The sequence below is a fragment of the Dermacentor variabilis genome, chromosome 1, assembly GCF_050947875.1.
Source record: "Dermacentor variabilis isolate Ectoservices chromosome 1, ASM5094787v1, whole genome shotgun sequence".
NCBI lineage: Eukaryota > Metazoa > Arthropoda > Arachnida > Ixodida > Ixodidae > Dermacentor > Dermacentor variabilis.
Window position 1 is genome coordinate 10,110,530 of NC_134568.1, and position 24,728 is coordinate 10,135,257.

At 48.1% G+C, this 24,728-nt stretch overlaps 1 protein-coding gene across 14 annotated transcripts in view; it reads right to left on the bottom strand.

Annotated features, from left to right (window-relative positions):
* The window catches only part of mask (multiple ankyrin repeats single KH domain), a 214,186-nt gene that overhangs the window by 102,999 nt on the left and 86,459 nt on the right, over window positions 1-24,728 (bottom strand). For 13 of the 14 annotated variants that reach the window (XM_075684659.1, XM_075684624.1, XM_075684584.1 and 10 more), the window contains 6 exons: window positions 24,016-24,227; window positions 22,637-22,912; window positions 21,394-21,750; window positions 19,132-19,369; window positions 7,379-7,779; window positions 6,386-6,665 (listed from right to left, as the gene is read on the bottom strand). In XM_075684659.1, the coding sequence (XP_075540774.1) occupies window positions 6,386-6,665; window positions 7,379-7,779; window positions 19,132-19,369; window positions 21,394-21,750; window positions 22,637-22,912; window positions 24,016-24,227 (1,764 nt within the window). The remainder of the gene's footprint in view (window positions 1-6,385; window positions 6,666-7,378; window positions 7,780-19,131; window positions 19,370-21,393; window positions 21,751-22,636; window positions 22,913-24,015; window positions 24,228-24,728) is intronic. The other variant, XM_075684577.1, reaches the window with a different exon arrangement.

Here is a 24,728-nt window from a genome sequence, read left to right on the forward strand (position 1 = left end):
ACCACACTGACAGGCAATTAGGCCTAATCGGCGCTACCTGATAGAGCATTGGCTACTAAAGCTAGAGTTTGGTGCCGAATCGATGCAGATCTATTAGGAACAGCCGCACAATACTCAAAAAGCCGACACACCACCTCGTAAACAAAAGCAAGTGCAGGGTTGGCAACAAAGCTGTTCACGGACGCCACCTTTGCGATGCACCACATGGCAGCCTCTAATTCCCGATGCCGTTAGTTGACGCAGATCAGTCTCTTTTTGTAGCTTCGGGCAACCTGTCACATGACTACCTTTGGATTTATACGGCAGGCACAAAAGTGTCATGTCCCAGTTGCAATGCATGTGCGGACAGCGGATGAATTGGGAGGGGTGGGGAGGGGGGTGCAAGTGTCACGCAAACTTTCCGTGACCCTCCAGATTTCAGTCTTTGACAGGTGGTAAACAATGCCCAATCTGACATTGAAAACACGCCTGCTCTTTAACAATGGTGCCGGCTGTGCACAGAATGGTGATTCGAGTCATCCACATGGTCTTTTCGTATGTTGCGAAGATTGGCTTACGATAACGCACCTGCCGTAACGTTGGGATAGCCCTCTTGTATTTTGGAGAAAAACTGGAAAGCAAAACCTTCTCCGATATAAATAAATAATTGCCGCAGAACACACTTCCGCTAGTAAACCGAGAACCTCATTGGTATTCAGTACAATGGAAAGTCAATAATTCACTAGTTTCAGAGCAGAACAAGCACTTGATTCTGTTCAACAGATGTTCTACTGATAAAAAAAAAATTTTTTCCAGACTTTCATAACTAGAACTGAGCTGTAATAAAAGCTGGCATGCTAATTTGGTGTTTCCTTCAACTCTCTCATTGGTGCTAGAAATGTGCTCCTTTTCAGTGCTTTTATGTTTTACCATTTCAAGATCTAGAAGTCTGAACCAATACTGCGACAAAAAGTTATAGCCTGATCACTGGTGTTTTGAATGGATGTATAGCAGGTGGGTTATCGTAAGCCAATTTGCTCAGACAATTTTTAAGAATTATGTGAAACTTAAAACAAGCACCTCAAGCAACCCGAATGAAAGCAATAATTCAGTATTTTTAGTACAAGTACTGAGACTTCAAAAACTGAAATATACAAAATATGCACCTGGTTCCTCGTTTCTAACTTTTGTAGGTCAGATCATGCAAGAAAATTTTTTTAAAGATTTGTTGCCGTCAATACTAGCCACAGTGATGCCCATGCTGCAGGAAAGCAGTAACTTTGCAAATGTGAGAACAGGTAAGTTCGTACAGTACAGGGAGATTTGTTTTACTGATTGCAGTAGGCACCTGGATTGTTTTTACTGCATTCTTTAGGCTTGCAAAGCAATGGTTGTCAGGTCAAAGAAGCATGCGGAAGCCTTCTCAAACTTCATTACAGCGTTTGACCAGCTTATCTGTGCAAGCAAACGTATCAAGGTGCGTGTTCAACTGACGCTGGAGCCTCCACAAGCTTTCTTCAGTTCATGTACAGTGCTGTACAGTAATGTGGATAATAATATTGTATCATAATGAATAAGGGCACTTTCCCAGGTGGTTTTCAAGCTACGAGAGATTAGACAGCTAGTCAAGCTTCTGGTGAAGGCAAGTCCGAAATCATCTGCACTATCTTGTGCGAGTGAAAACCCCACACGACCAGGACCGCTCGTAATAACTCATACACATGCTGTCAAAGCACTGATGGATAAAAGCAATCCATAGTGGGGAAACTAAAGTTGAGCTTGATATTTATCAATACAATTATAAAAAAAAAACACTCATAGGCATTTACCATTGTCTGAAACATTGTTAAAACAGCCTAAACGTCGGACCAGAAAACTGACAACCCGAGAGAAGCTTCCGCGTCTTTACTGCTGCTGTCATCTAAAAATTAGGTTGCCTAGTAAACCAACATGCGAATTTTGGGTCTTTTTATTAAAGAAGTGCTAAAAGCACTGGAGGTTAGTTTCAACAATACCCCCAGTCGAAGTTTTATATTTACAGACACCCCAATCTGCCAACAATTGTCAAATCTGGCACATACATTTAAAGTTCAGTCTTCATTTCAGACAGTGCGTAATGTTACTAGGAAAAGAATTCCAAAAGAAATGTTTAACAACGTATTGAAAATCTGTCTATCACGTTAATAGATTTCAATAGGTGCGGTGAAGTAGTAGATCATACTGTATATCTTGATATTTATGTACTTAAATTACTGAAAGCCGGCTACATTCTTTTTATGCAATGCTAGAAGACTACCAAAACATGCGAGGCACAGTACAGTTAAACCTGAATATAACGAACTTCAATATAACTGTACAGACTAAGTCAGTGTTTTTCTAGCACACATGATCTTCCTGCCAGCTTGCGTAGCCTGGGTCTCCAGGCTTTGGTGCTACTTGGCAACCAAGGCACTGGTTCGATAAAACAATGACGTCCAAGATGAGGCCCGTGTGACATTCAATTATTGCACCAACTCCAATATGGGACATGTGGCCACGCTGGTGCCCTGTTGCATAGAAGTTTACTGCAATATCTCTGCTGAAATATGGATCCATTTCCTTGTAGGTGGTTTTCACAGCAGAAGCAGATTCTGCATAGAACTTGTCTATGCACTGTGTCTGCGGTTCCCTGAATTTCTTCAAATGCTTCTCAAAAGTCTTATGATGCAGGCCACAATGGGACACTTTCATCGCTGCCCAGAAGTCATTGAGAGCTGGTTGTCCATTCTCTGTTTTGATACCACAATGGCTCTTATATTCATGTCAAACGCCATTGAGTCATCCTGACGAGCAGAACTCCATGAGCTTCCAACTACTCCACAATATAAACATAGCAGCTCAAGCTTTGTTGCAAGAACAAGTTGGGTGCCTCCTTGAACCTTCATCCCAGTCGTGAAGCCCCGCTGGCATGGAGTCCCAGATAGCAGGTCGCCTAGGGCATCCATTTGCACAAGAAATTTTTCACCTTCACTTGTAGCGGTGGCAGCTTCGGGATCGTGCTCCATTGCTTGAAATTTTCACTCCATTGCTGACATAGCGCCAAGTTCTCGTTGCATAGAAGCGCGTTTTTTATTCGCCGCCTCTTTCTCCGCACACGTCGGGAAACGTGTTTTCAAGTGCACAGTGGACGACGCGATTGCACTGTCAGAGGCAGATGAAAGAGAGGATGTGGAAGCCACTGTCGATGAGCACGAAACAGCAGGCGTACTCGTCACAACAAATTCTTGCACCGGTGGAGCAGGAATCGCATTTCTAGAAGCATCGACACAACCACGCTCTTGCGAAGTGAAGCAGAAGCTGCCCCAGAGGAACCATCGATGCCAAGATCATCGGCGCGCGGGCGCGCTATATAGAACGCTTCCTTGCAACGAACGCGTGTAGCGTCTCACCTTTCTTTGGGCGCATCGTGGCCGACCGCACAACAACTGGAAGGCTAAATGCAACAATGGTCTCGTAAAGACGGTTCAAAATTGTCTCGTTAAGACGGTAGATACTTGTAGAATATGCGAACGGCTGCAAAGATACACGATGGCAAGCGGAACACACAAAGGGCAACGGCGATAAAGGAGCCGAAGCAGACAGCCGGACGCGCGATGCAGGAGACCACTATATCGCACGCAGCAGCCAATGTGCGCGCACTTTGCCCAATCTCAGCTTCGTGTCTTAGCCACGGGAAACTTGAAAGCTCTCGCGAGCCCTCCAATCAAGAGCGATTTATGCCTCTCCTGCGCTGCAGCTGCCCCCGTGGGTGGTGGGGGAAAAAAAAGCACAAGAATGCACGAACAAAACACCAAAATGGCGGTACTCGGCGGAGCGGTGGAGAAATGGTGTTCCCGCCAAGTAGGGATGCTTTGAGTGCTTGCTTGTCGCTCGAGGGCTGCCGGGGCTCGTTATAAACTTTATTTGAAATAGTTTCGCGATGAATTAGATGTTGATATTTACAGAAATGGTAGTTTATAAGACATACTGCCCGAATATAAGGTTTTCCAAAAATCGACCTTTTCGTGGTTTTTTGGTTATCGAAGGCCGCGTCCCCCCTTGAGCAGATGCTCCATTTCATTCCTTTCATCCCTTTCTGCACTTCCATAAAAAAAAAAAAAAAAAAGCTACAACCAAACTTACCTTGGCTTTATTATTTGTATGCTTCATAATGGTTTTGGTCAACAAACACAACAAAAAAAGCGCCTTTCAATTCTTCTCGTCTGCACTCATGAGCCCACAACAAATCGCATAGCGACGATAGTAGCTACGTTTACACTGATACGTTAGCAATGTACCCTATTTATATGCCGACGCTTGTCACACAGCTAAGATATTCGCCCACCCTTAGTGGAAGCGTGCCGTATAGGACAGTACTGAAAACAAATGCCGCAGTTTCCGCAGCATGCTCGCCATGTGTTTCTATGTCACTGGCAGCTAAGCGCGCCCACCTCTGTTTCTGTCCCCTCAAAGTGGACATGGCTACGTTGTAGACGCAAACTTGCCGATATTTACGATATTATTCACTACTGATACGGAAGGAACTGTTTCTATGCAAGCAATGCACTCATGAGAAGAAAAATCCTGTTCGGCTTGCTCCGCCGGCCGCCACTTTTGTTTTGGTGTCCTGCACTGTTCAGTCGCGGCAGCCTGCTTGTTGACCTGTTGTCATCCCCCAGCAAATGTGGAACGAAAAGAATCTTTTTGTTCTTTGTGCGGAAAATTTAACCTGCGCAACGGCCGCACCCCTGAATTTGAGTCAATTTTTTTTTTGACAAAAAAGTGCCATAATAATACGAGTAAATACGGTACTTTGCAGAACGAGGCAGCGCTATCTGCACTCAGAAACTCCTCTATCGAAGCACCACCTATTTTATTGCCTGTAGCGACGTGCTCCCCAAAGTTCTGTAATGTCAGCGGCTGCCACTGTGTTGGTTTCACGCATGGGGCGTTTCGCCCTAGCGAACACAGCCCGCCTTTTTCTTTGATCGGCATCGTCACTAGTTCTAGCCTTCAAACTCGTGGCGCTTGAGTTTTCAGAATAATCGATACCATCGACTGCGCGAGCTGGTACTTAGACTCTTGCAAAACTTGCATCTTCATCTCAAGCGGCACAACTTCGCACTTCGTCGGCGCACCTACCGCTGCTTTTGCAGCTCATTTCCGTGCTCACCAAGGAAGGGATGGAGGGAGATTGTAGCAAAAAGATCGCTTCTCGATCTTTTTTTTCTCTCTCTCTCTCTCTCTTTTCAGGACGCTCGCCAACAATGCAAACGCGAAGCAGCTGGCGCGATCTTCTGGCACCCTAGGCCAACTTGTCATGCTCTCCGTGGCTTTTGCAATCGGCGTGCTAGTGGGACGTGCTGTGCAGTAACGGAGGCAGATATGAACTCGCGTAGGCAAACTATTCGCCCCGTCTTGGTTAAGGGGAACTTGGCAAGGCAAATTTCACAATTATTCTGCATGGAAAACAGTTCCCAAAAGGCAGAATTTCGATCGTTATACCCGATGCAATGAATAATATATTGTTATGTATATGTGTTTTTTTTTTCTCTCATAGTCCTAATGCATAAGCTGATGCTCTGAAGTCGACTCATCATTTTAACTGATATAGCTTTATAAGTGAACTGCACTGTACAGCAACATTTCATTGCTTTGAAGTATGAAATCCATTGAATCCTATGGACATTCGCTGGGGATACGAAAATATTTCGTTGTCGCGGGATTTCCTTATTGCAGGTTTCAACTGTATTCAATTCACTGTTTGGCTTTTTTTTTTCTTGTTCAATTCGATGTTAGATTCAAAATCTGCCATTCGGTATTCACACACTCTACTATAAAGGCCTAATAGTTCACTGTTCTTAATTTACTACTGCGCTACAGTATGGTAGGGGATGACGGTAGCGAGCCAGTGCCAAATAGACACCGAGCAGACAATGCGGTACTGGTGAACATTTATAAGGGCATTCGTCTTTACTGATGGCTAGGCTAAGCAGGCCGCAAGGAACTGCTGTGAAACCATTTGGATGAAGCAAAACCTTGCTACTGTATTCATGTAAATGCAGGTTAAGGTTGCAATGTGAAAACATTGGTTGTGTCAATCCACCAACTGTGGAGCATGTATCGATAGTATGGCAAGCAGACGCTAAGTGGACAATGTGGTGTGGACAAACACATCTCGAAGGGCATTCAGCCTTGCTTTGGCTAAGGACACTGCAGCTTCCACAGTGCTGCAAACAATTTGTGAGATGGACTTAAGTACCACAGATGTTTTTTCAATTCGCCCCCATTGAAATGCAGTCGCCATAGCCAGGATCAAACCCGCAACCTTGAGCAGCCACTGGGCTACCGCAGTGTTTCAGTCTGCTTTATGATCCATCAAACCCACCAGAGGTGGCAGTAGCCAACGGGTTGACTCCACCCCCTCCTGGATTAGGTAGCCGCTCGTCCAGCTCTGCGGTCCTGTTTCCACTACAGGAGGCAGAAGTCCGGTTGTCCTCTTCATCCTCTTCCTCGTCATCGTCGTCGTCCTCCTCCGACTGGGAGCTCATTGGGGGCTTGTCTCCTTCGCTCTTGGAGTCCTTGTCCGAGTCCTTGCCACTGCCATTGTTAGCACTTGGCACAGCTGCCTTGTCCCCGCCCTCCGCTTCAAGCTTGGCCAGACGCATCTGCAGGCCAGCAAATATAGCATCATCCACAGTGACGGTACCGATACTCAACATTAATGCGCGGGTTATTGCACTAGTAAACATAAATTATGCACAATTGCTAAAGTGTCTGCCTGTCATGTACACACTGCACTGGTAAACTAAACAAGACCAGCAGAGAGCCATAGCAATTCTAGGAACTGTAAAACCAGCCTACACTAATGGAGAAGTTTGCTTTCTCACTAGTGAACATAGTGTGTCAAGCCATGTCTACAAAATGAAGGCACAGCCTTTCAGCCCATGCATGCATTCACATCACATGCTCCAGCGCTCCTTAACTGCTTATTTATACTCTGCACATTGTGCTTTATATCTACAAGTGAAAGCATGGGAGCAATGAACACACAAGAACTATCCTGCAGGAAGTTGTTGTAAGGCCTGTTCTTCAGCTTGAATTACACTTACTACAGTCACCAAAATCACTTGAGGGAAGCTCGCGTTGCAGTGAGGGCTGAAAAAAAAAAACATGCAGGAAAGACACAAAAGACCAACATGTTTTAGACAATTGGCGGTTGTGCCTAAAAGAAGTTTTTAAGCACAGTACACATTCAATTGCATTGTAGCAAAATTTACATAATTCAGCAGGAAGGGTTATTGAGAGTTTCACCAGAGCCAAACAATGAATTGGATGGATTGAGCATGTGAGATGGACAGAAGTAAAAAGTCCACCCAACCTGTTCCTGTTTTTCCTTCTTCTTGCGGCGTTTTCGCTCCCGCCGGCGGGCAGCTGCAGCCCGGCGGCTCTCCTCACGCGAGCGCTCAAGGTCGAGCTCCTCAAGCAGAGAGGAGGCACACTTGTTGGCCTCGGCTGCCTGGCGTTCCTTCGCAGCATGGATCACCTCAGTGCACTGATGACATTTGCGAAGGAGATCCCGTGAATCCGGCCCCAAAGTGGCCATGAAGCGGGCCATTTCCTGATCCGAGGGGAACTGGGCGACCTGCTTCACCAGCCACTTGGCCGCCTTCACGTGACCTCGCCGAAACGCCGCCATCAGGCACGACACCCGCCGGTTGTCCATGCTGTCTATGTCAGCCTGCGCCGCCACCAGTAGTTGCACCACATCCAAGTAGCCACCTACAGCAAACAAAAGGGCATTGTGAGCACAGATGCAAAGCAAAGTGCATGGGTGCCACGAAGCAAGGAAAGTTGGGGCACAGTGATTATCGTTCGTGATTGCAGCTAATCTGAAGGCCACAGGTGTCAAATATGCAACCTAGCCATTAACCCCCCCCCCCAAAAAGATGCAAGATCGTTAGGTAAAGTTCAGAGAGAATAAACACTACACAGTAATAGCCTTTTCCTTTACCAGTTGAGCATGAAAGTCCGAAATTCAGTAGCATAATTCACATGTACACTAGCTGCAAGCCTGTGCAAAGGTTGCAATACAATCGAACCTCGACATAACAAAGTTGTAAAGACTGGGGCAAAATATTATAGGATCTGCGAGCACATGCCAAACTGCATTCTTGCGCCCTCTTTAAAGGGACACTAAAGGCAAATACTAAATTGACATGGACTGTTTAAATACCATTCCAGAAACCTCACAACGCTTGTTTCATGCTAAAGAAAGGAATGAGAAAATTGTATCTGAGGGGTGTTGCGTACTCCAGGGTAGCGCACCGTACTGCTGCCAAGAAGTAGCGGCGCCTGCCTATCGAAGCTCGACAGACATTACTTATTGGGTAGCGTGGCGTTGTTGGCGGGCTGCAGGCATCCGGTAGATCACGGCGACCAAGCAGGGGCGAGAAGATTTGTTAGCGCGAAACTTGCACCGTTTATTCAAAGGTAGTTGAAAGAAAATAAGAACAGCATGAAGTATGAAGTATAAAGTATAAAGTACATTTCGGAGCCTCTTAAATAGGCTTTCTACAAGTGTGGGCGGGATCTTGCTTCCGTCGATGACACGTGACAGGCACAGAGAGAGGGCCCCTCCTCCTGCATTACCGAGCACGAGGAGGAGAAGTCAATCCTTTTTTCGATGCATCCGGGAGAAGGTCGGGTGAATGACCTGTCACCCGTGGGCTCCGGCCTAGTAGAAGGTAGGGGGAACGACCTGTCACCCGTGGGCTCCGGCCTAGCAGAAGGTAGGGTGAATGACCTGTCGCCCGTGGGCTCCGACCAAGTAGAGGGTAGGGGGAACGACCTGTCGCCCGCCAAACGTCAGCGTATGAATAGGGTACACTTCTAACGTATCAGTGTAAACGTGGCTGCTATTGTTGCCGCTCATGATTTGTTGCGGGCCCATGAGTGCAGACGAGAAGAATCGAAAGGCGCTTCTTTTGTTGTTTTTGTTGACCACAACCATTATAAAGCCCACACATAATTAAGGCAAGTTTGGCTGTAGCTTTTTTTTTTCGTCATAGAAGTGCAGAAAGTGATGAAAGGAATGAAATGGGGCATCTGCTTAAAGGGAAGCTGAAAACTTTTCCAGAAAAAATGAGTGAAGAGCAGTACGCCGTGGTTTTCAACCCTCTGAATTCGAATATCGCATCGAAATTGAGCGAAAGAAAGCACAAACATATTTTATTTCGACGAAAAGTGCAGCAGCAGACACGCCCAGCTCGCGCGCCTCGTTTCCGCCTGTGATTGGTCGGGCACCTCGCGACGTCAACAATGGTGTTCATCCGGACTGACTGCTGCTGCTGCTACACACGAAGCATGGTGCAAAGTAGTTTGGTGGTGTTTTGCTGAGACGGTCATGGAAATTTTCGAGAGCTTGCGTTTCTCTGAGGAGTTCGGCGTTAAGTCCAAAGTCTATGAGAGCGATTTTGCGCGCGACGGTGACGGGCGACGGCTTCAAGCGACAAAACGGCCCATCGCTTCGACAAATCGCTCGGTGTTGTCGCTCGATGGCTCGTTTCTAGAAATTTAGAACTCGTCGCTCGTCACCTGGAAATGCTATGAGCGACTAAATAATTGTTCGAAGCCGAAACTGGATGTACGTAACTCATATACTACTGTTTGTCGCACGGAACGAGCAAACTATTGAATTTTACACAGGCAATAAGAACCTAGTGCAAGACCTTCAGAAATATTTTATGCTCCTTATTCAGTAAAATACATCAACTTAAATTGATAAAGCATGTGTCACGCTAGTTTCGGCGCGTATATTTCTGCCCTCATACCGGGAAGTCATCGCTCAAAGCCGTCACTCGCGTGGAGTTCGGCTTGCAGACAACGAGTGAATGCGACAGCCATCGCCTCGCTTGTAGCGCTGTCACTGTCGCGTGCAAGATCACTTGTAAGGGGTTTATACTTGTACACACTACACGTACGTACATACTTGTACATACTACATGTACGAGCCAATTGCGAGGAGCCGGCCTCTCCAAGAAGCAAAAAATGATGGTGCAAGCACTGCTTTCCACGCGAACGAAGGCGAAGTGTTAGCATCTCCTTGTGTTGGAAGTATTCTTTGGCGAGTATGTTCTTTTGCTAAGTTGCATTCAGTGTTCCAGTGAGTACGTTTCTGGGCAAACAACAGTAGTGTTATGTTCCTGCATGCCTCCTCGTAGAATGTAAGCGGGGATGCGATCTTCAGCATTTGTGCGCTGCCCCAAAGCTGTCGGTAATCTACACAGACGGTTTAAACGTGGGAAAAGTTTACCGGCTGTTGTAGCACGTGTAGTATAGAACCTTCATGAGCGCGCCATCCGCACGCTACTAGTAACTGGCGAATTCCGTCGGCTACGTGAGATGGTCGGTTTCTTATGTGTGCGAGAGAAGGGGGAGCGCAGCGTCTTGGCGTGAGAAGGCTTTCCAACACATGCAAACTTTACGCTTGCACTGCGTTATGGTAGCTGCATGCAGGCTGTTTCACAACACACGTGCGAATAGAAAATTCACGGCGCTTGGCGATGAAACCTGCGTCAAGGGTGGGCGATAAACATGAACCTTCCGTTCATCGTGCTAACTATTTTTTCTTTAGGAGAACCCAAAGCACGCATTATTGATAAACTCCGGTAGTAATCGTCACGGAAGTGGTTAGAGCACAACACTTGTTCTTGAGCGCTTGAAGTTGTTTCGCTTCACAGCAGCCTCCCACTTAGCTGAAAGCTTCTTGTCTTGCAGGAACTAATGGAACATCGGAACATCGTCGCGGCCGCTGGTGTTCGTGCAAGCGTAGGCTCCACAGAACGCCGGCAAGATCGGCCTACAAGTTCAATTGATGCTGCGCATGTCAACTACCACTCCTATATACACACAAATAAAGGAATGTAGGGTCGAGCGAAGCAGATTAGGATGGCACGCACGCAGAAATACGCCTGGTCAGGCACGGTCGCGGAGACTGCGAAGGAGCGGAACACCAGTGTTGACGTCACTAAGCCGTGGTTTCCGGTCTTCGCTCGCATCGTCAGCGTCAGCAGCAGCGCGCGGCGCTCGACAGTGGGCGGAGCTACAGCGCAATTTTAACCGACGATTGCGTCGCTCCTAAGTGAAAAATCCCCCCCAAAATTTTACCTTCATGGTTTACAAGGTTCCCGCATCTGTATATGAGCGTCTTTTTGAATTCGACAGACTCTCCAGCTTCCCTTTAAGAATGTTTGGTGCGTGCAGACCGCTCGGTTTGTTTTGAAGAGTTGTTCGCATAGCAGTCGACAGATGGTGAGAGCGATCATTATTAGCTATAGTCGGATACAACTTTAGAAAAAAATTGGAGGACGCTTAAGCTTCGCCTTCAAGAGTGGAACGTGACAGCGTTCCCGTCGACCCGCCAAGGGGTGTAAGACAATGGGCTACGGCGCAGCGACTACGCGCCTCGCATCGGACGCGGTGAGCGTCGAGCAACGCACGCCTGAGCCTTAGAAACAGCTCGTTTCTAAGGCAACACCGCGTTCACTAGAGGCGCTTTTGTACCGCTTTGAAGCATCGCACTCGTGGCTCAGTGGTAACGTCTCCGTCTCACACTCCGGAGACCCTGGTTCGATTCCCACCCAGCCCATCTTGGAAGTTGCTTTTTATTTATGAAGTGCCTGCCGTGATTTATCGCTCACGGCCAACGCCGCGGACGCCGACGACACCGGCTTTTCTGCGACACGAGCTCCTTAACGCTGTTGCGTTAAAAGGGGAGGCCCCGCCCAGATGGCAGAAGCGCGACAGCCGATTGCCTCCGCGACTAAAATAGTCCCGCTCGAAAAATCGTGCTCCTGAAATGCGTAATTCTCGGAATAAATAAACACGTTTGTATTTTGATGACTGGTTTAGAAGAGCTCTCATGTGCTACAGCACATGCCGGATCGTGATATAAAAATAACCCCGTGCCTTCTACAATGCTGCCCGTCGTCTGCTCTTTAGCTTCATTGCAACAAAAGTAGAAAGAGCAGCTCTGCAAGGCTTTTGCGCTTGTTCACATGTACACGGCTTATCTACTACTCGTTTTCCAAGCTTAAAATGAAGCAGTTGCTATTGAAAAAGCATTTATATAAAACAATGCATTTATCACAACCATTACAAACCTGGGACGAGAATACGGTCGAGGCAGGAAGGCACAAAAATGCTTCATTCATTATTTTAAATAAATACTGTTGGTTTTAAATCGCATAAAATTTATATTTTTTTCTTTTGTGTTTTCCCAATTTCACAGCACGCATTCTACAGCTTGCTCGTGCAGTGAGCACTGGTAGAGAGCGATCAATCGACGGTGCTACACAACGCTCGAACACCGTCGCTAGACGCTCGGCTATCTGACTACTGACAATGATCGTTCACGCTATGTTGACGGTGACAAATCTTTGCGCTGAAGGCTTCTTCTGCAAATATTTTCTGTTGAGACACTCGTACGTTTGTTTCATGGGCGCACACTTCCGATTTCTCCTGAGAATGGTTTTGCTCTATCACTTCACCCCGTCCAACGAAAAACGCAGCGACAGAGCACACAAACACACCCGCCGCTAACAGTAGGCACCAATCTTTGGAAAACTTTTCTCGTCGTAACTTCATTCGGGAGCGAAATAAAACAACATGGAACAAACACGCAGGATGTGTGTTCGTAGTGTTCGTCACGGGATCCTGTTTACAGGCAAAGCGTAGCGCAGCGCCAGCGATGCTCGCTGCAATGTTCCTTCGCCAGATCACGGCTCAGAATAAAGGCACGCGGCACAAATGCGGCATCGTAAACCCGCAGTAATATTTCCGGCATGATAGACCGTCGCAAACAGTTCTGGAATTCACTCTGACGAGGGGCTGAAGCACACAGCTGATGCGACCTCGCCCAATTCGAAGCGCGGGCGGCCATCTTCTCCGTCGGCGGAGTCACCGGCCGTCCGGCTGATGACGTTAGTCCAGAGTGCGCGCCCAATGGTGGATGCTCCTGTGCCTGCGCCTCGGAGGAGTAAACGCCCCCTGTTTTTCTAAAGTTGTATCCGACTATAGACTTGGCACATGACATATCATTGCGGCAAGTTCGGGGTGCAATCATTACACGGGAAATATAAAAAAAACCGAATTTTGACGACAAAATTTAGTGGTGCGATCATTATTTCAGTAAATACACTAGTTCTTTTTTCTAAAAATGAAATATAACTAAACAAATAGCATTTTATTTCGTCTTACAATACAATACAATGCTGTTTTTTGCAACGAGTGGTTGAGTACTAGTGACAAAATTTAATTGAGGAGTGCTTTCGTCAACTGGCAAGTACTTGAATGTCCCGGGGATTCGCTAATCATGTCCTGCGTTTACCTCAGTTTCTTGATTATTACGGCTCTGGTTGCAATAATATTGTTATGTGTGGAAAGATGCAGACGAAAGATGCTATTTACACGCTATTTACACTGGAGCCAGGCAGCCAGGCTGACACTCACTCGTGCCAAGGGCACCAACAAACTTCTTCGTCGTTCTCGGGGCGGTTCGTCTCTTGAGCATCGCTCCATGATATCGTAATATTATCCCCCGATGGCAAAAGCACCGTCACGATGCTGTTAAATATCCAAGGTGCATGGAGAGTTGTAGGGCTTGAGTCGGGCAACGTGGACAACGTCACTGGTTGTCACAGCGGAGGACGTGGTGGGCATGGCTAGAGCGATTTCGTAGGTGACATCGGTCACTTTGCGTATCACGCGATATGGGCCTGTGTAACAGGAAAGCAGTTTTTCACAAAGGCCGACTTGACGCGATGGTGACCAAAGCAACACGAGGGCGCCGGGCAGAAAATGGACATCACGGTGACGGAGGTCGTAGCGTTGTTTCTGCTTGTCTTGAGACACTTGTAGACGAGCACGCGCAAGTTGGCGAGCATGGTCAGCATGGGCGATTGCATCACGGGCATAATCGCTAGTTGAAGCTGTGGCGGACGGAAGCACAGTGTCCAGTGGTAGCGTCGGTTCGAGCCATACAATAGGTAAAACGGGGAAAAGCCAGCAGTTTCGAGATGGGAAGAGTTGTATGCAAAGGGAATGTAAGGTAGAGTCAGGTCCCAGTCACGGTGGTCGTCTGAAACGTATTTGGATAGCATGTCTTTAAGGGTGCGGTTCAAACGCTCAGTGAGGCCGTTCGTTTGGGGGTGGTAGGAGGTAGTAAATTTGTGCTGTATTGAGCAGGCACGCATGATGTCGTCAATGACTTTGGCCAAAAAGGTGCGGCTGCGGTCTGTAAGCAATTGACGCGGAGCACCATGCATCAAAATGATATCATGTTGCAGGAAGTTCGCAACATCAGTTGCGCAACTGGTCGGAAGAGCACGTGTTACGGCGTAGCGGGTCGTGTAGTCCGCCGCAACTGCAACCCACTTGTTTCTTGATGTGGATTCCGGAAATGGGCCGAGAAGGTCCAAGCCGACACGATGGAAGGGCTCGGCAGGGATGTCGAGCGGCTGCAGGTAACCAGCGGGGAGCTGGGAAGGCTTCTTGCATCGTTGGCAACGTTCACAAGCGGTGACGTAACGTCGTAGTCAACGGGCAAGGCCCAGCCAGAAAAAACGGCAACGTACACGGTCATAGGTTCGAGGTATGCCGAGGTGTACTGCCGTTGGTGCGTTGTGAAGCTCTTCTAGAACGGTGGAGCGGAGGTGTTTAGGTATTACAAGCAGGAACTCGGAGCTGTCTGGATGAAGGTTACGACGGTACAGAGTACCATCGTGGAGGACGAAGAGGCGTAGAGCAGCATCAGCCGGAGAGTGTTCAAAACGGTCGATGAGTGCTCTGACGAAGGCGTCACGGCGTTGCTCGTCGGCGAAATGAAGCAGCTGGGATACAGAGAATACGCAAGAAGCACTGGCAGTATTGGAAGAGTCAGAGTCGTCAACCGGGTAATGCGACAAACTGTCAGCGTCTTGGTGCAGGCGGCCAGACTTGTACACGATGGAATATGAAAATCCCTGTAGCCTCAAAGCCCATCGACCAAGCCGGCCTGTAGGATCTTTTAGCAATGAGAGCCAGCAGAGAGCATGATGGTCAGTGACTACGGAAAAAGGGCGACCGTAAAGGTAAGGGCGGAACTTCGCAACCGCCCAGACAACAGCAAGGCATTCGCATTCCGTAATGGAATAGTTGTGCTCCAATGATGCTAGGAGGCAGCTCGCATAAGCAATAACGCGATCCTTGCCACGCTGACGCTGGGCTAAGACGGCACCTACGCCATGACCGCTGGCATCTGTACGCAATTCTGTAGGGGCATCAGGGTCGAAGTGGCCGAGAATGGGTGGTGAGGTTGGAAGAGTGACTAGACGAGAGAAGGCGGCGGCTTCTGCAGTACCCCACGAGAATTGTACGCCTTTCTTCAAAAGATTAGGTAGGGGCCTAGCAATTGTCGCAAAATCTCGAACAAAACGACGAAAGTATGAGCACAGCCCTACAAAACTTCGAATGTCTGCGGCTGTCTTCGGAACCGGAAACTCTCGGACAGCGCGAGTTTTGTCGGGAACAGGCTGTACTCCGGAAGCGTCAATGAGATGGCCAGAAGAGTAATTTGTTGGTACTCGGTGGCCAAAACGACATTTGGACGAGTTAAGTTGCAGCTTCGCCTTTCATAATACATCAAGTATAGTTGTGAGACGCTCAAGGTGAGTGTCGAACGTTGGCGAGAAGACGACGACGTCGTCGAGGTAGCAGAGGCATGTGGACCATTTGAAACCTTGGAGCAAGGAGTCCATCATACGCTCAAAGGTGGCAGGGGCATTGCATAATCCAAATGGCATTACTTTAAATTGGTATAGGCCATCAGGTGTGATGAACGCGGTTTTTTCTCTGCCCATATCGTCAACAGCAATCTGCCAATATCCCGAACGAAGATCAATAGACGAGAAATAGCTGGAACCGTGCAGGCAGTCAAGGGCGTCGTCTATACGTGGGAGCGGGTAGACGTCCTTCTTCAGAATGCTGTTCAGATGACGGTAGTCTACACCGAAGCGCCACGTGCCGTCCTTCTTAACCAACACCACAGGTGACGCCCAAGGACTCGATGAAGGCTCAATGATATTTTTATCGAGCATTTTGTTCACTTCATCTTGAATTACTCGGCGTTCCGACGCAGAAACTCGATACGGTCGTCGGTGAATAGGCGCAGCATCGCCAGTAAGAATCCGATGCTTGACCACGAGCGTCTGGCCTAAAGGGCGATCGTAGAAGTCGAAAATATCACGGTAGGACGATAACACTTTGCAAAGGTCTTCAGCCTGCATAAAGGACAGGTCCATCGCAACCATTTTCTTTATGTTGGGATCAACGCCCGAGGCTGGCGCGAGGGGCATGCTAAGCTCGCGAGAACCATCGGGCGATAACGCTGCCACGTACAGTCGAACCCGACTATCGAACCCGTTTACATCGAATTATTCTATACAGTCGAACCAGACTATATCGAACCCGTTTACATCGAATTATGCCATATATCGAACAATTTCTGGACACGGTATAGTTACAATGAGTATATATAGCAAAAATTACGCATACATCGAACAAAACTAGTAGCGACTCCCGATATATCGAACGTCAAGCGGCGGAAAGTGCCCCCGGAAGTTGACTTTCCCTCGTGGTGACGGGAAAACCCGGCGGCGCGGCTCCATCCAACCGCTCTCCCTACGTGACCGCGCTACCTCGGAGCCGCCGACACCCCCCTACAAAAAATGATCCTGGCCCGCCGCCCGCAGCGCGGCAGCGCTTGCTCAGCCAATCAGAAGCTCTTGTGCCCTCGTCGTGCAAGATGGCGTAAGTGCGAGTTGTCTCGCTGCTTATCTGATTCATTGTGTGCGCCTTCTCCCGGAGTGTTGCCGTGATGAAGCGGCAGAATTCGCCTTTCATTGTGAAGCTCGAAATCATAAACCGGGTCGAACGCGGTGACAAGTAGGATGTCCCCGCAACGTACAAGATTCCGAGGTGCACTCTCGGCACGATCTTGAAGGGGGAATTTAGGGCTGAAGCGACCTAACTCGCGACCCGGTGCCCGTAGTGCCCGTGGCGCCCGACGCGTACGCACGGCCGTGTACGAGTGGTTCATACAAAATAGCTTCAGCCGTACCGACTTCCACGTGCTCGGTGATGACTGTAAATTCTGATTAATGCGATGAAGCCGTTGTCGTTGTTGCCGAAGTTTGGAGCGAGCTGTCAGAATTTCCGGAAGCTGTTGACAAATCAACGGTGGACGAGTTTGTGAGCGCAAATGATGGTGTCGCGACCACGGGAGAGCCCGGAAACGAAGACTACATTGCCGACATCGTGCCGAGCACAAGTGAAAATGAGCACAAGTGAAAATGGGCACTACGAGGAAAGCAACGACCGTCTTTGGCCCACATCCTCCGAAGTGATTGGTGCGCTCGCACTAGTCCGGTGCTTCAGCGCGAATGCGGAATGTTGCGGCCTCAGCTGCTCCGACTCCTTAGACAACGTGGGGAAGTGCGTGCCTCGCACGCAGCGAAATTGCCCAAGCAGAAGAAAATGCAGGACTATTTCGTGCGAAACTAAGCTAGTTTCATCAATAAAGTGATTTTATAAATGGTATGTGCTTTTATGACATCCAATTATTTAGCAGGCTTATATCGAATTATGCTCTATATCGAACTGATAGGAGTTTTTTTGCGAGTTCGATATAGCCAGGTTCGACTGTATATCGAACAATTTCTGTACACGATATAGTTACAATGAGTATATATCGCAAAAATTATGCTTACATCGAACAAAAATAGCAGCGACACCCGATATATAGAATGTCAAGCGGCGGAAAGTGCCCCCGGAAGTTGGCTTTCCCTCGCGGTGGCAGAGAAAACCCGGCTGCACGGCTCCATCCAACCGTTCTCCCTACCGTGACCGCGCCCGACCGCGCTGCCTCGGACGAGCCGTTGGCAACCCCCCCCCCCCCCTGCAAAAAATGATCCTGGCCCGCCCACAGCGCTTGCTCAGACAGCCAATCAGATGCTCTTGTGCCCTCGTCATGCAAGATGGCGAAAGTGCGACTTGTTTCGCTGTTTTTGTGTGCGCCTTGTAGGCCTTCTCCCGCAGTGTTGCCATGATGAAGCGGCAGAATTTGCCTTTCATCGTGAAGCTTGCAATCATAAATCGTGTCTAACGCGGTGAGAAGTCGGATGTCCCCGCAGAGCACAAGATTCCGAGGAGCACTCTCGGCACGATCTTGAAGAATAAGGGGGAGATTAGGGCTAAAGCGTCCAAACTCGCGACCCGGTGCCCATGGCGCCCGACCCGTACGCACGGCCGTGTACGAGTGGTTAATCTGAAATTGCTTCAGCCGTGCCGACTTCCGCGTGCTTGGTGATGACCGTAAATTCTGATGAATGCGACGAAGCTGTTGCCAGTGTTGCCGAAGTTTGGAGCGAACTGTCAGAATTTCCGGAAGCTGTTGACGATTCAACGGTGGATGAGTTTGTGAGCGTAAATGATGTGTCGCGACCACGGGAGAGCCCGAAAATGAAGACTACATTGACAACATCGTACCGAGCACAAGTGAAAGTGGGCACAATGAGGAAAGCAACGACGGTCCTTGGCCCACATCCTCCGAAGTGATTGGTGCGCTCGCACTAGTCCGGTGCTTTTGCGCGAATGCAGAAAGTTGCGGCCTCAGCTGCTCCGACTCCTTAATGTGGAAAAGCGCGTGCGTCGCAGGCAGCGAAATTGCCAAAGCAGAAGAAAATGCAGGACTATTTCGTGCGAAACTAAGCCAGTTTAATGAATAAAGTAATTTTATAAATCGTATGTGCTTTTATGACATCCAATTATTTAGCAGGCTTATATCGAATTATGCTCTATATCGAACTGATAGGAGTTTTTTTGCGAGTTCGATATAGCCGGGTTCGACTGTAGTACAACAGCCCAGAGAGTGTTATGGTGATGCCCAAGGAGCAGTAGAAAGGTCTAGTATACAAACTTGCTGTGTCACTTGCAGCTTTTGAAAATATGAAGTCAAGAACATAGTCCTGACTGAACACAGTGCATGAACACTGAAATGATACCTCTATACAAGAGAGAGAAAATTAGAATACTTGCCATTGCATGCAAGCCAAAGGGGCGAGCTGCCTTTCTTGTTCTTGACATCAATTGCTGCGCCACGCTTGATGAGGAGCTCAACGAAGGCGTAATGGCCTTTGTCAGCGGCAATAGTGAGAGCCGTGTCACGTGATGATGGCACTGGGGGCGCATTCACATCTGCTCCTTTGTCCAGCAACACCCGACCAACTTCGACATAGCCACCTGATGCAGCCTCCATCAAGGGCGTCAGCCCAGTCTGAAATTCAAGCAAAGAGTCGGGATGAGACAAAGTGGACAGGCCAGGTCATTCAGGCTGAACTCAAAGTGACATTGCTGAGCATATCCCCCAGTGTGAAAAACAACTCTGAAATCACTGCTTCTACAAGGGCTCCCCGTCCAGCTTATTTATCTTGGCATCTAGCACTCACAAGAAACTAAAAAATGATTGGCATGCCTGTTTCCCCATCACTCCAGAAACAAAATTACAATTTGCCAGTGTATCATTGCATCATATCATTGCATTGCCAGATCTTTGCATCAGACAATCCTCATGAGGTTCTAAGACTAAACTAACCTTGCTCGCCTGAAAAAAAAAAAACCTAACACAAGTATGACAATCTGCCCTCTGCCGCACGCCTCTGGAAATGTTTTGAAAGGGGGCCGGGCCTTTCGCTGGTCGATTTGTGTACAGTATTTACACGATTGTAAGTCGAGCACTTTTTTAAAATTTGAAATTCTGAAGTGTGTGGGGGGGGGGGGGTCGACTTACGATCGAAACCAAAACATGGCACTGCCAAAAAAAGCAAGACCCAACGGGAGCTCCAACGTAGTTTCAATTTTATGTTTGCTCTATGGCTCTACCCGTAGCTTTTCTCTATCCCACGTGTTTGTTCGCTTTTCGGAAGGGTTTTTCAACATTTTTGAGAGTTTTACAGTGCACACAACACTTACGAGGGGGTGTCGATAGTTGATGGAAGCACCGCTCTTCCATTCGCGGCGGCACCCTCAGAATGGCGGCGCTTGCGGGGAGTATCGGTAGTTCATGGAAGAGCACTGCTCGCGGGTTTCTCTTTGCCTGTTGCGCTTAGCTTTCTTTATAGTTTGACGAAAGGCATTGGTTTGACGTGTTCCACTTGACTGCCAGCTACGTGCTACTTCTATGCTTCCTCAGTCGTCATGAATGCTCCAGGCCCACTAATCATTCGGCACTCGTTCACAGCAGCATTCAAGAGGGCTGCCATCCTTTACGCCGAAGAAACAAATCACTGCACAGCGGGCCGCAAGTTCGATACTTCTGAACAGGTGGTGCGAGAGTGGCGACTGCAGCGAAGCGAAATTTTCACCTGTGACAGCAAGTGAGGAATTTCCCACGTGCCGAAGTCTGGACGCTTTCCGGAGCTGTAGGCTAACCTTGCGGCGTACGTCGCTGAAATGCGTGATCGGTCCCTGGCAGTCAAGTGCGACATGGTCATGAAACAAGCCCGGATCTTCGCCTTTTAAGGACCTGCTCCGCTGTGAGTACGAGTGGCTGGCGGCAGAAGGCCGCAAAATTACGCCAACCGGGCCTGTCAAAAGAGCCTCCCTGACAGCTGCGTGTGGTTGGGTGCATTTGGCGTGGGCTGCTGTTCCACAAGATGTCGTGATGCGGTCGGTTGCCAAATGTGAAATTTCGCTGGACGACGACGCGCTGTGGGACCATAGCAGCGATGACGATGGCAGCACTAGTGAAGACGAGTAGTGAAGTGACCATGTCAGCTACTAAAAAATTTTCGTTATCGAATGCGTCCTCAGGTATGCTTTCTTTTTTCTTGTCACGCGATATGGGGGGCTGGACTTACATTCGAGTCGACTTACAATCGTGTAAATACGGTACCTGTGCCCATGTTGAGCATGCGTCGGTTGTGCGTTTCGTGGACTTCAAGTAATTATTAATGGCTTCTACGGGGTAGCATGTCATTCCTGGAAGTCTCATATCACTCACTGACTACTCGGTGAGCAGGCCGGAGTGCACTGTGGTGCTAACAGTGCTAACAGCGCACGCTGAGTTCTGTCTGCCAATGCAGCTGCATTGTAATTTGTTGTCGCTGATGTCTGCTCTTGCACTTCGCATTTTTGTGCCAAAAGATGATGGAATGAAACGGGGGGAACAATGGTGTTCCAGGACCATCTTAGGATTGGCTACTGCTCTTGCATGATTGGCACAGTATGGCATGAGCCCTCGCACAGATTAACAAAGATGGCAACAATAATGGTGCACACGGCTCAGCAGTAAAATCTCACCTTGGCACGGTGCTCCACATTGGCCTTACGGTCCACCAGCAGTGCCACCACCTCCTGGCGACCTTGGAAACATGCCAGGGTTAGGGCTGTGTTCTTGTTTGTTTCAATCTGTGCGTTGATGTCACTACCGTTGTCTAGTAGGAGACGCACAGCAGCCACATGACCATTCATGGCGGCCAGCATGAGAGGCGAGATGCCCAGCTTGCTGCCCGTGCGAGAGTTGATCTCAGCACCGTGCTGCAGGAGAAGCTTTATGATGTTCACATAGCCTCCAGATGCAGCCAGACTCAGTGGCGTGTAGTCAGACACATTGCGATGCTCCTTGTTGGCGCCACGGGCCAGCAGAATCTCCACCACCTAGGTGGCACCCAAATCATTGATTGTCACATGCATGCATGAATGCTAGACTGACGTTAATTATATTATTGTTCAACAATATATGCACGTGATAAAACTTCCAAAACCAAATAATTCCCAAGAATCATTCTCTGCACTTAATTGCTGGTGGATATCGACAACTCCATCAAAGCTAACTTTGCCTTATTTAATTTGTATTTTTCACTTTTAGTTTAACTAGCTGAAGAAATACAAGCTTTCCCTAAGCCATAGTATGGTCATCCCTATAGTTCCGTGTAGGTCACAGCAGCGCTGGACTAAGGGCTACTCACTGAAAAAAGATTAATTTCAAATCCTCTTGCCCGTCAATGAAGTTTATTACCATGACTACTAGTAGAAATACATAAATGCACTAAAGAATACTAAGCACAGAGACAGATAAGGTAGACGCGACACGACATGTCTATTAGACTTATCGACTCTCTCAGATTTTTTTTTCTTTTTCTGCACGCTTATGTTTTTCCCTGAACTTAAGTTTCCGGACAGCCTAGCCTATCATCATAATCAGAGCAAATCCTGCTTCTGACTGCACAACAATATCCATGCCTTCATGTCCCTACGCTTCCTCAGAAGCTAGGCAGGAAGACGGCTAGAAGGTTTGAATCTTAGAAGCATATTACCTTTCTGCATTGTCACGCCTTCGATTACCCTGCTTGGCAGAGAAATCAGTTTCTTAGATAATCATGTTATCGTCAGTATGTTATCATCAGCATGTTATCATCGGCTGCCAGTAAGCAGTTTTTCTCTTTTGTCCCGATTTACACACTTTCCTTCTAAGAAGTCAGGAAGAACAACTTAATGACACAACGAAGCCGTCGGAAGTGTGCCCCACAAGTGGGGGTCATACCTCGTAGCGTCCCCCTGAGCAGGCAAGTGAAAGGGCGGTGTCCTTTGTGCGCTCTGACTGAGCCTCCAGGTCAGCACCATGTGAGAGAAGGATGTCGACAACACCTGCATGACCTGCTGTAGCAGCCAGCATGAGTGGTGTGAAGCCCTTCTTGTCGCGGTGCTCCAAGTGGGCTCCCCTGTTCAACAGCAGGCTCACCAGGTCCTCGTGGCCACCCGCACACGCCAGCGTCAGAGCCGTGTCATGGTTGCTCTCCGTCTGCCAGTTGAGGTCCACCTAAGGTCACCGAGGTTACTCGTACATAACACTGCCCCCATCAATAATCCCCATTTGTTGGGCCTCTCACTGGCATGGGCTACACCTGGGCTGCTTGGCAAGCTGAAAGTCACTGAGCAAGTTACTACACATCGGTGATGATCTGTGCTACAGATAGGATTCAAAAAATAAAAGCTATGGGTGTGTGGCAGCATCTGAATCTTGTGAACACACATTAGTAGGCTGTGAAATCCCCTCATACTATTATAGATGCACGATTTATAGCATGTACTGTCACAAATCAATTTCCAAGGCAACCACAGGGAGTTACAGCTGAGACCACTAGAACGCAAAACCAGTGAAGCACCATTCCCACACTTTTCTATGAGCATTTCTTCCAGAAGAATTTATTGTGAATGACAAGTTTACTGCATTGAAGGCCAACTCGAAGCAAAAGGTCACGTTTTGCCAAATTGTTTCTAAACGAGTGGTATGGCAAAGCTGCAGTGCTGGTAATTGTCTAATGCCCTCATTAACAGTTTTTGAAGAGCACTCTAGCAGACAACGCAAGCATGTGGCGGTTAGAGGATATATTGCAGATCTTGGCTCATGGCTTCAAATATCAGTACCACAAGCACCACCAGATCTTGGAACAGGCACTGCAGTGTGGTTCTGAATATTCCGGGCTAACAGTCATTTCATGTAAGCCAACATCTGTTCTTGTCGGCTTATTATGATGTGCCCACCTGTATCTAGAATTGAAAATTTTGCATGAAGGCTACTCTATATCTACACTATATAAATCTGGGCTTTTTTTTATGTGGTCCAAAAATTCCTCCCAGTTGGCCTTTAAACTGCATGCAGTCTCATCTATACTTTCACTGGTTAAATAAACTAAACTGTAGTTGCCCACTTTTCCTGTCAATTTCATTTTTTGCATTTGTTGTGCATTCCATTGTTTAAAACATCCAGCAAACCAATTGGTCAGAAGTACACTGTGAAGGAAAATTGCTCCCCACAGCAACATCAGGATCACAAAAGTTGGGATGGCCTGTCCTTTTGATTCTTTCATAAACAACCCTCGCTTTCTATTGTACCACGGTACACTGCATATAAGTGCTTACCTGAGCATGAATGGGGAAGGCAGCTGGGTGGAAGGCCAAGGTAGGTGGTTGTTGGCCCAAGGTGGATGCTGCTGGGTGAGCTCCACCCCCATGGTGGTGGTGGTGGTGGTGGTGGTGATGGTGATCAGGGCACACAGTCACTGCCTGCTGTGCCGTTATCGACACCTGGGCACCACTTCCGCCGCCACATGGAGTGCTCACTACCGTGGGCCCTGAAATTCCCCATCGCACCAAAAATGCTGTGTACAAGACCATTCAATATATACTGAAGTGTGTTTGAGAGATGCCTCAGGCAGCTGGGCATTTTAAAGCCAGGTGTTCCAAATCTTGATACCAGACTGTCTGCAATTTTAAAATAGTAGTGGCTTCTTATTGCAGCCAGTGCTCAGTTTGGTGCCACCAAAGCCTGACCACATCAGCTGAGTTAGTAGTCATGTAGTCAGTTTGTAGGCCTCAAATGAGAGTCCAAGACTTGGGTAGAACACCGCCTATCTAGAATGTGCTGCTTCAAAGAGATGCATGCCCCGTGTAGAAGACAAATGTGGACATCCACTTGCCAAATTGAAGACAAAGATGCGTCTTCAATCTGGCAACAAAAGTAGAAGCCCCTCTTCCCTTTGTACCTTCTGGCCTAATCAAGGTGCCAATTCAAAACATAACAGACACTTTCTAAGTTACCCATCCTGCTGGCAGCTGTGGAATGGAACTTGCTG